The sequence below is a fragment of the Anabas testudineus genome, chromosome 9 (genome assembly GCF_900324465.2).
Source record: "Anabas testudineus chromosome 9, fAnaTes1.2, whole genome shotgun sequence".
NCBI classification, from domain to species: Eukaryota; Metazoa; Chordata; class Actinopteri; order Anabantiformes; family Anabantidae; genus Anabas; species Anabas testudineus.
In genome coordinates this window covers 3433049-3444911 of record NC_046618.1, presented here as the reverse complement: position 1 = coordinate 3444911, position 11863 = coordinate 3433049, and the positions used below count along the sequence as shown (strand labels likewise).

General features: G+C 38.4%; 1 protein-coding gene across 2 annotated transcripts; it reads right to left on the bottom strand.

Annotated features, from left to right (window-relative positions):
- Window positions 1-519: 519 nt before the first annotated feature.
- vamp5 (vesicle-associated membrane protein 5) lies at window positions 520-5899 on the bottom strand. Of its 2 annotated transcripts, none has more exons than XM_026343935.1 (3): window positions 5648-5899; window positions 3130-3282; window positions 520-2124 (listed from the first exon to the last, which is right to left on the bottom strand). In XM_026343935.1, exons 1-3 carry the CDS (start codon window positions 5648-5650, stop codon window positions 1975-1977), a joined length of 306 nt encoding a protein of 101 aa, XP_026199720.1. In that variant the 5' UTR covers window positions 5651-5899; the 3' UTR covers window positions 520-1974. The 2 variants fall into 2 exon arrangements, with proteins under 2 accessions (XP_026199720.1, XP_026199721.1); XM_026343936.1 differs by having other exon boundaries at window positions 3130-3273; window positions 5648-5894.
- Window positions 5900-11863: the final 5964 nt, after the last annotated feature.

The following is an 11863-nucleotide window of genomic DNA, read 5'->3' as shown; positions in this document are numbered from 1 at the left end:
TGAAATACATTGAACAGTGTTAAAAGTTTATTTATTATTATTATTTTTATCTTCATGTGAGTTTAATCAAGCTTTAAATGGATGTAATCATGCACATCAAACCAAAGCTGGCTGGCTCTGGTACATGGAACAAATGATAATATATGTACATAAGTGGTGACAAGTGGTAAAAATGGAAATAATCTATTTATTTATATATATTTTTGCCCCTCCCTTTAGCAGATCATTTAGGACAGAATTTCCTATTTATCATTTGAAATTTATATTATATTTATTATTTGTATTTTTATTTTATTTTTTTATTTAATTGATTGGCAGCACTATGCTGTTTGCCTGTACTATTTTAGAGTAGGTAAAATATCTTTAGGCTGTAAGGTCCAGGTTAATGACCAGAAATTAAGATCTGAATGCAGTCTATTTTACAGCTAAAGACATGAAACTAAAGTTGCTTGGTACTGTTCTGTACTGATGTAGCAGTCGAAATGTCCAGTCAAATTAATAAAAAAAACTATATGCATATGATGTAAATAAGAATATTTTTTATTTATGCAATTGTGGTTGAATCTTGAATGCAGCTGGTTTAGACTCAACACCTTTGGGTTCTTGCAAGTTGTTTTCAGCAGAATAAAACATTATAAAGCTGTTTTATTGCAGTAACATAGCAGATTGCAACCTGCATATTTGCTTTTACCAGCCACCATCAACACAGCCCTTATCTCCACACCGACTTTGGCCTTAAAAGCAATAAATGTTTACTTTGCAACACTGATAGAAAAGACTGCAGTTGAGCTGAACTGGGGGTCTAGGTGTTTTCCACTACAGTGTGAAGGTAACAGCTTAAAATGGGGTGTGCTGAACTCTGGTTAACTCAAGAGGGCTTTGTTTGTTCCCTTCCCCACACTTAGACAATAAAGGCTATTCTATTCTATTCTATTCTATTTACATTTAACAAAAGTTAAAATATTGTATAGGTCTAAATGTTGACTGCACTCCAAGATGTCATCAAGATGGTTACATTTTCCAAGAGAAGAGCTGACTGAAAGACTGAAAAGTTATGTTTATAAAAATAACAATAAATATGGCTTTAACCAAAACAGATCGTCTGCAACTCCTTTTGCAAATTGCACATTTTAAAATTGAACTTTTAATAAACAGTACATTGTCACTGGCTAATACATTTATCATATTAAATGGTTACATGACGTGATTTGTTTAAATACACAATATACATGACACACAGAATGTGTTCTTTCTGCTTTTCATATTTAACTGCAGTACAGCAATTGGCCACCAGGGGTAAATCTGATATTGTGATTATGTCTCTTAAACATCACTGACAATAATCTGCTGTAATCCATGTGAATTATGGCTAAAGGCTAAAAGAAACACATTTGCTAGTGGTTTGGCAATTGGTTCGCATTAACCCCCAAAAAATGCAAAATCTTACACATTGTGCTGATGTTTAGGACAGCTCCAGCAGAATCTGTGTTTTTGAGAATGTTATGAACAATTTAATCACAGATTGTGCAAGACAAGAACTTCTGGAATAGCTGAAACTCTACCAAATGCCTCAAAGACAACAAAAAATTAGAATACTTGCACATATTTACTAGGTGTGGCACAAACTCTGTTTTTTCCTCTGTCTTCACTGACGAACGTCTCTCCCACATCTTCAACTGAATCAACATGCATGTATATACAAACAAACAGTACAACAGCAGCAGCCTAAACATGTCTGGTTAAAAATTTAGGAAATTAGTTTTGTAGACTTTGAAGACTGGTGTGTCGTTCCACTGTGCTCCAGGCAGAGACATAAGGTGATAAAAGGTGATCAAATAAAAGAGAAGCAGCTGAGCAATCAATTGGTACCATGTCAACTGAAGACTGATGATAATGAAGAGTGAGCCTGATACCCCCATTTATATCTCTCTCTCTCTGTCACAGTATTGTACTTCCATTTCATCAGCAAAGCAGCTACTGTCCTGATACGCTGAAAAAGATTATAATTCCAATAATGAGGATTGCCACTGCCACCACGCTGACAATAATTATCACTTTCATTTTCTTGTTCTCCCATTTTTTCTTTTGCTTCACCTTAAAGGTCTTTTTTTCAAAGGCTTTGCCCTGTAGAAAAACACACACACAAAAAAGAAATAGTATGTTACATTGGATTATTTTGTAACTAAGTTGCATTTACATATCTAATAGTCTTAGACACATGCCATGATAGGTAAGACAGCATTAGCCCACAGCTAGCAGCCTAGTTAGAAAACAGATGTATTTATGAGGAGATCTGTGTGGAGTAAATTCTCAGATGTTTCATTCAGTACTTTAATATCAACACTGAATCAAATGGCTGCACATAACATGACACCCATATTGCTCCACAACACAATGCCAGGCAGCTGTTTTCAGAGTAAAAGTCAGACTAGTGGAGCATTTACCCCTCAGGAGCTGTTGGGAGAGCAAAACAGAGCTACAACAGGGGTAAATATTAGACTAAGATTCATCATGTGATGAAGATAACATCTCTCTGTAACCTCACTGAGGTTACTCTGAACTGTTAACTTAGAAGTCATACCACATGCTGGTTTAAAGCTGCTGTTGAGGGCAGCAGACAAAATTCTAAACAAAAGTCAGACATATTATTATTATATTATATGTTATTATAACCGTATAAATATACTATAATAATAAAGTTGTGTCTGTCTGCCTGTTATTCGGGGCTGGGCAGGCAGCATGCAGCAGGTTTATCAGAGCTTGTTTTATTTTCTACCTGCTGCAGGTAGAAAAGAGCAGTGAAACTGAACCAAGGCAGTAAAATGTTTTACCCAGGGAGACCAACTCACTTCATTCATCTTAGGAAACAAGAGGAAATACCATTCTAAAAATAGTACCATAAAACACAGTCAGGATGTAAATTGTACATTTGTTTTCTTCTCCACCTCCACCTAAGGTGTATTTATAGACATGAATATAATATTTCCTGGTTTTAGTCCCTAGACTGAATTGAAGTGTTTGTGCCATTGGCTTAAGTCATTCGCCTTATCTGTACTACCCAGACCTTCCACACAGTTCAAATCTGATGTTCATGTTTTTCCACCGTTTCTCTGAAAATCCCCTGCTTACCTTTTCCTTCAGCTCATCAGCCCTGTCCTCCAGATCACGCAGCTTGCCGGCTCTCTCGTCAGCCTTGTTCAGGTTGTCTAGCATGATCACCCTTACCTCCTCCACATCATCTTGGGTCTGCTGCAGGCGGCTCTTCCCATTCTCCTGTCCAATCAATACACAAAACATGGTTTGTCTAGTGACTAATTTTGCTGATCTATCTGGTCATTTGGGGACTTTTCACAGGAATCAACATGTTCACAATTTTTGGACTTTCCAAAAGCTTGATAACAGTAATTTCTTGTTGTAAACAACCAGTACCAGCTATGTGTCTCTTAGGAGAAATCCTCAGCCACACAGGAAGAGCTGCAATTTAAATTTTGAGATAAACAGAGGACGTTCGCTAGATGGGAAGTGCAGCGCAGAAACAACCAGAAATGAGCCTTCACCACTTTAAAAAAAAGGCTAGATTAAAAGTCTAAGGAGCTTCTGGAGTCTGACCTAATGTACAAGGATGTAAGATGCTGTGAAAAGATGACAAGGGTTAATTAGGGCAGCATTAAGGCTATGACTCTAAGTCTGTGTTGGTGCTTAAAAGAGAATTCCATCATGTTTATGCAAACAGTTAGGTTACTATTCAGTAATAAAACTTTCAGCACACTCGAGGGATGTCTACATGTCAATTTACTAACAGTCATACATCACCCTAAGATGTAAATGTAAAAATAATCAGAAAGATTTAAAAGACCATTGCGTGCAATTACTTGAAAGATCAAATCTCCAGCAACACTTGAAGATTATGGAACAACCCTATTATTAGACCAACATGTTTTGACAGCAAGACCCTACTGAAGGTTTTGTTTCTCATCCATGCACCTTGACAGCAGGTGTGCGAAGAATTTCTGCTTTGCTTTGTGCATTTAACTTGGCAGGAAGAATTTAATGGAAAGATATGGCTAGTTGGGTTGTGGGAAATGTAGGACCCAGTGTACTTTCCCACAGAGAATAAGTCGTGCTGAATATTTACTGCTCAGATTGTTTTTGTTTTACTTGGGGCATTGGTTTTGTAATTAATACATTCAGCTCCATTTATATTTTTTGCTAGAACACTCTTTGTGTAAAGTCTCTGTCACACCTGTCTTGTCACACCTGTATGTCTGATAGAGATCAGACTGGTTTGCTGTTTCATAAACAGAGAAACAGAGCAGTTCTGCAGGATATTTTGGAACAACACATACTGCTGTGCTGTGTTTAAAGTATGTTAAAGCAAATGTACATGAATTTGTAACTAAAGTATCTGAGAAAAATCATATTTAAAAGCAGTCAAAGTATGAGAAATAAAATAATAAAATAACATAGGACAGGCTTTCCCAGATTATTCTATATTTCACTACGGGTTCAGCAGCACTATCAGGGGCCATCGACACAGCAGGAACTACAGCCTGTGCAGCTACAGAAGAGTGAAAAACCTCGGTGAAGGTTAGAGGTCTTCAGTGGGTTGACCTCGGAGCAGTTAGTATCCTGGCAGCTTTCCCTTTCAACTTTGCCCTCTGGGCCACGAGAGGAAACCAGCACCTCAAACATTAACAGGAAGAGGAAACTGACAGATAGAACAAAACAAGCACACTCTCAGCATTTCTCAGATTTGATTCATTATTCAATGTCATTTCCTGCAAAGACTTTCGGCAACAACACAGCGTGTGCCCAAGTTCACACGGGCCTTGGGAACCTGGCTAAAAAGATTGATCCTGCTCTTTACTGGTCTCTTCTCACCATCGACTGGTGGAATCTGAATCTGATTCATGGATGCCCTGAAAGTGAGCTCATCCTGGGCAACACCATTTACTAGATGAACAATAGTCTGTTTAAAATTCAGCACGTCTTAACACAGGAACTGCTGCCCATTCCAGTTCGCCTCCTTGCTTCCTTCCTTCCCTTCCTCCCTCCCTCTTTCCTGCGTGAGCATACCTGGCATAATCCAGAGTAAGCTCATCATGTTCCCGCTCATGTACAGTAGCATCATACCCCGTTTTATTTGAAGAGCGAAAGCAAGATGCACTCGTGCTTTCACTTACAGACCTAATTCACAGTTAAGCCTGAGCATGCGTGAAGGTTACTGAAAGCTGCACAGGATATAACAGACGAGATTTGACATGTTTACACCTCTAATGAGATTTTTATTAACAACGATTAAGTTATTTTTCTTTAATGTGTGTTTAAATTGTGATAATACTCACTCAGTTACATTAACTGTACCAGTGTGAAGACATTCACCAGGCCTTTGTTGGCTACTTTAGTTTTGATTTGTGTGGTATAACCCTTTGAATCCTGCATCACTTGATAAAATGGAAGACAGTGGACCCAGGCTCTGTGCCATGTTACCATATATGACTCTGTAAACACACTGAGGGGGCTCATAGCAAACTTTTAAAAGAGATTCTCATCAATCCAAGTTTCTCGTCCTGGTCTCTGTCTCCCTCTCCTCTCTGTGGGTTATTTAAAGAGCAGTTTCCCTCAGAGCTGACTGAAATCCACTCACCATGACTGGCGCGTCTTGTTGTCGGTGTGTCGCTTGACGCTGTCACCGGATCCTCTGCATCCAAAGTGCGACTCAAAGTCAACTTAAGAAACAGGAAACAGAGCAGAAGCAGTGGGCTTGAAAACCTGTTTACCGCCCCTCACCTCTCTCTGTAACCTTCTGCGGCTTCCTTTACTTGCGGCTCTCTTCTACTCGGATCTCTCCTCTTGTCACTTTCGCTTCTGTCGACCAGCCAGTGTGCTGCGTTCAGGGTATTCCCGGAAATATTACAATTACAAAAGACCGTCACGTGACTCACGCAAAACGATGCTTGTTGATAAAGTCCAGATTTCAATTAACTGCATGAATACTGAACTTTCAATTAAAGAACAGCTCAGTTTCGATGCGTCGTAGACATTAGACATTTATGGATAAAACTCTATTAATGACACATATATTGATAATACGAGCCAATTAATTAATTAATTTCAGTCTTGTTACTAAGTACTTATTTATTTTTTAATTAAGTAGAGGTTCAGATTAGTTCTACTACTGTTTATAGAGACGTCCAGCAGTTTACAATACCAGTATACAATTGCTTGTGCTCCATATTCCAGACAGGCCAGTTTAACATCTGGACTCTTTTAGTACTGAGCCATGCTGTTGAAATACCTGTAGAATATTGTTTGGCATTGTGTTGCTGAAATTAACAAGAGGTCATCTTGATGGCAGCACATGTTGCTTTAAAACCTGTAGATTGTTCAACCTACAGGTGTCTTCACAGATGTGTAAGTTAGCCGTGCTATGTGCAGCCTCACACTGCTCACTGATAATAAACCCTGTGGTTCCTCTTCTTTTGAGCCTGGAGAACATGACTTCTGTAAAGAATAACTCACTACAGTTCCAATTTCCAGTTAAAGAGATGAAACAAAAAATAAATATGGGAAACAACAAGGAAAATCAGAATATTCTAGGATATTACATGTGTTCATGTGTTTTTTTTTTAATATACAGTAACAGTTGACTTCAGGGGTCTGAGGATGTGATCAATAGGGCAGGTTTGTATGTACAGCATTAACAAAAACTTTCTTATCTAAATTAGGTTGGAAACCCTCAGTGTTGACTCTTTAATTTATTATTACAGCAAATGCAAACTAGAATGAAGTATAAGGAACTGTTAAATAAGTCTCTAGGATGCTTACAATGTACTTTGCAAACTCAAAATGAAGCTTGTTCTTCTATTGCTTGGGATGATCTGGAGAGCATGACGTTAAAAAGTTTATTCCACAATTTCTTTTTTTCTCTCTGGGTTAATTTTGAACTTGCGAAGACTCTGTGTCCTTCTTTTGTGTTCTTTGCAAAACTGCAAAAAAACAAACAACAAAAAAAACAAACAAAAAATGACCCGAGACCATAAACATACCCAGAAATCTTCTCCCTGCTCGCTCTGCGAGTCTGGCAGCTCCCTACTCTTCCTGTCTCTACACTTCATGTTATAACATGTTATCACATTTCTAGCAGACCAATGCAAATTGCAGAACAATGTGCGCTCTGTGGCCACTGAAGGGTGTTGTCTACTTATGGGCTGAGCGAAATGAAGAAGGTGACAGCTGGTCCACCCTCTTGAAAAATACTGTATGTGTAATAATCACATAATGACTAAAGGGACTGTGGTATTTACACTGACCTTATTGCCTTTTGTGGTACTTCCTTATTTACTTAATGGAAATTCTGACAAATTATTTTTGACTTATTGTTTAGGACCAAACATGATATGACAGAATTACTTCTGAAGTCGAATAATCAAGCTATTTTAAGTTGACTATGAGGCCATAAAGAGTTTTATGACTTTAAAAACATTGTCACTGACACCAAAGCCTCTCTGGCTTTTCTGAAGCAGAACAGCTGCAGAGCAGTTGGCCTTTGGTTACTTAAAGCAGCTGCACTGCACTGAAAACACCACAGACTCTTTTCATGCTGTGCGTGTGTCCAAGCCACATTTAAAACAAGAAGAGACAAAACAAGTCAATTGTATTAGATCAAGTTCATCACTCAAACTTAAAACTATCATTGATTCACTCTGTTTGAGGAAATGGTCAAAACAAAGGGATGAAGACATACTGTATGTGCTTACATCACAAAAAGCGGTTGCACCAAAGGGTGTAAAAAAAGGATGGAGACAATATCTAAAACTAAAAGAGGTCACAGCTGCAGGTATGAAAGTAAAAGAACTGTCAGAATCAGGAAGTAGGCTTGTTCAAACATTTCTTCATTAAAGTGAAAGAGTAATATTTTCTTCTAAACCACAACCTTTAGTTAGTTGACTGAATTAAAACACAGGCTGCACCTCTAGCTGAAGGCAGCTGGATTACAATCTCCATGTGTTGATGTCTTCAATACTATTTTCTTTGTATGGACATGTTATTTCACACAGCATTTGATAAACGTTTGGACTCATTCCAGTAGAGAAATGAAACCAGACTTAAAAGAACATATTCTGCTTTGGGGAAAATGTGTTTGCAACATGCAAATAATGTTTCCATTACCTTTACATATGTAGTTTTTTGTTTTTTATTTGAATTAATATAAAAATTCAACACAGCTCAACTTTAAATTATGTTGCAGCCTGTCGACTTGTTTTTCTCAGATAAATCAGGACAAAAGGTCTGGATGTTGCTCATTGGAACACTTAATATGAGGTTGTCATTAAGAGTTATCAAAGCCTCTGGAAGATATAGACAAAAGTAGTCAAATTGACACACTCATATATACTGTGTTCTCAAAAAGAAGGAATGCACCCACAAACTCAGTATATAATAAAATATAGTATAATATCATTTAGTATTAGTATAGTATAGTGTACAGTATAGCTTAGTATAGTATTATACCATACTATATTGTGGCATTCGATTTCATACAATAGTACTATGTAGTATTAATACTGGTATATAAAATGGAAGGGTATAGTAACAAGTGATGATTTCTAAACATCCTGTTTTCGCTCCACTGGTTGCTAGTGTGTGACAATGTCTAGATGTTCAGTCAGACAACCAATAAGAAATGATAGGTTTCAGTACAGATGTGCCAGCACTGACCTTGTTAACCTGTATCAGCGTCTTGTGACATCTTATGTCAGAGGGCACGTGGACACTGAGGCTTGTCCTTTAGCTCAAACTGTAACTCCTTTGTACGCCAAAGTGATTCATGTAAATGTACTATAACGCACACTATATAATAGGCATAATGTTGTGGCTAGAGTTTTGTGATGCAGCACATGAGATTTTGTCACGTCAGAGCTGCCAGGGTGAACAAGTAGACTACAAACAACGTATTCTGGGAAAAGCTTCACAAATACAAAGGCCATATTCATCACGCTGACCCCCCTTCCATCACATCATTGTCTAACATTGATCCATGGATGACAGGCTCACATCCGCATGACTACAGCAGTCTGCGTCCCATCAGCCACAAATAGGCTCTCTGTGGATTTTTGTCTAAGAGGCTGTTGTTCCAAAAAACACGGCTTCTCTAATGAGGATCAAACTTTAATAGTTTAGCCACTTGTTGACATAACAGCACATTCACCCTGATCAGATACAGAGATTCAGTGCTGTTGGGGCAACAGCAGCGGTGAGCCTGTTCGAGCCTGTTCAGTGTGATGTGTCAGTTCATACAAGTTCAAGTTTTATCTCTCTGCACTGGAAACAGATGTGTTCAATGTGAAGGCATGTTGGCAGCTAGTCTCACCAGCTGGGCCTGACTGGAGTAACTTTTTCTCTTTTTACATTCTTCACATTCACCAAAATGAAAAGATCTTCTGGTATTTTAATGTTTGCTACGTAAAAGATGCTGATTACAGCAATTTAAATTTAAACGATCCAGAAACTAAGAACCTTTCTGTTTCTGTATGTTTTTGCAAATGTTTAGCTGTGTTTGTATTACTAAAACCTGTGGTTAAATTGGATCAAAACTAAAAGCGTGACAAAGTATGTCGTTGTGCCACTGGTAGTTTCACTAAGCCCTGGGGAATCCCATAAGATAAGTTCTTTGGGCCTGAAACCAAACAGACTCTCCGTCTCCATCTTGTGGCACTTTAACAAACAGCAGATACATTGTACTGTCCATTATCTATTATCATCATCACACTCACATTCACACCTATGAGCAATTTAGAGTCACCAAATAACCTAATGTAATGTGTAATGTATGTGTTTGGACGGTGGGAGGAAGCTGGAGTACCCGGAGAGAACCCACAGAGACATGGGAAGAACATGCAACGGTTCATTATGTATCAGGCAATTAAAAACACGTCTTCACAAGAAGAACCTAGTGATTTTTTCACAATCAAAGCATTGAAGACGTTGGAGAAGTACTGTATTATGAAATATGACTATGTTTTTCCTCTATTTTTAGTTACAAGCCTGTTGGCTGACACGGGCCCAGCAGCAGGAGGAACCATCAGGGGGTGGTAAATGATCTGCCTCGACTGGTTGGCTGGAAAAGTCTGATCCTGCAAAACCAGAAGTGTGGGAAGAATCTTTCCACAGTGGACTCCAGTGCTGTGTTTATCGAAATAAAGTGCGGCGTGTTAAAGTGTGGAACCACGTGTCTCTTTTTGTTGGTCAACTCTTTAGTTTCCTCCGCTGCTTCACTAAAGCAGGAACACTGTGACAAACACGGCTGTGTCTGTATTTACCCTACAGCCCAAATTCAACTGTACTGCTGTACAGTAGAAGACACTGAACACGTCCTCCTAAAATCATTTTAAAATGTAGCCAATTGTTTTCCACAAATGTTTTGTTCTACAGAAATAATAATGTGCACTTAACATACTTAGTGTTTCATAAAAAAAACAAAAAAAAAAAAGAACGACGATGACGACGAGCACCACAGTGACCACAATCAGCTCGAGTCACGTTATGAATCATGTGAGCTGATAACAGCTGGTTCAGCAGAATAGGACTATGCATCGACTATGCATCACCTCAGCATCTAAAGACGGTCGTCACGACAATAACATCCAAACCCACAGGTTTATGCTAAAATGTTTCATGCACAGGCCAAAACTGGCGTTCCTTAAATAAAATGGTGTTAGTTACTAAAGCCCAAATATTCTAATAATGTCCCTGGTCTCTTTTAAAAGCGAACACTCTGCAGTTTACCAGCTAACTTTCAGAATAAGGAGAAGTGTTTGTGAGCAGTGAGGCATGAACTTGCTAAAACAAAAGAGACCTTGTTTCTGTGCCTGAGGAAAGGAGCCACAAAAGTTGTTGAGCCAAGATTTTGGCATGTGGAGACTCAAAAATGGCCTTTTAGCAACCAGAGTTGTTGCAGAGTTAAAACAACTGTGTGAGGGATAGGAGGAGAGCAGACATTTACTGTAAGGTAGTTAGTTACTGGGATGGTTAAAAGACTGTACTAAAAAAAGACATACTTCCTGGTACACAAGATCAACATGTTTTGCGCAGAAAAAGTTCACCTCATTCTTGATATTGAGCAATGCAGCCTGTACATGCAGCATTTGAAGCACAGATGAAAGGCTGCTGGGTTAATCATAAGCTTAATCATGTAGGATCAATAGAACAAGGCCAAACTATAAAGCTCTTAATCTAAAGATCAAAGCACGAAAAAGGACTCATGATAAACATGTGCGTGACTGGTTAACCTGATCATGATGATGAAGATATTTGCCACTGAGCAGCACATTTGGGTAACCATGATCTGGGTGACTGAGTATCTTCAGACAATGAGCTCCTGCTTTAACAGTCTTTCTGTCTGGTGTCATCCCACTTTAATCATAACTTCACATAGCAGATTTTTTGCATTAGCCTGCGTGACTGGTGGACAGAAGCAATTGCAATGTAGTAATTTGACTTTTATTTCTGTTCATGTGATGGAACATCATAAAGAATAAAGGTAACTTTGTCCGGCACTAAATGAACGTCACACACCTGATTACGTTAAGATGAATAATAATGAGAAGTGAAGCGTGATGAGGCGTGAAACTAACAATATGAAGTCAGACAGGTTCTTCCACATCCAGAACAATGTCATGAATAATCTCTGTTTGCTGTGAGGAAACAGGCAACACCTAAGGACAGGGCAGTACATAAACCAAACAACAAACTACACATTGATAATAATTACTATGTCCCAGTGGTGGACATGTAGAGATGTGACCTCAGATTCTGATTAGATTAGAAATATGTAACAGTGTTCAATCACTTCCCAATTTAA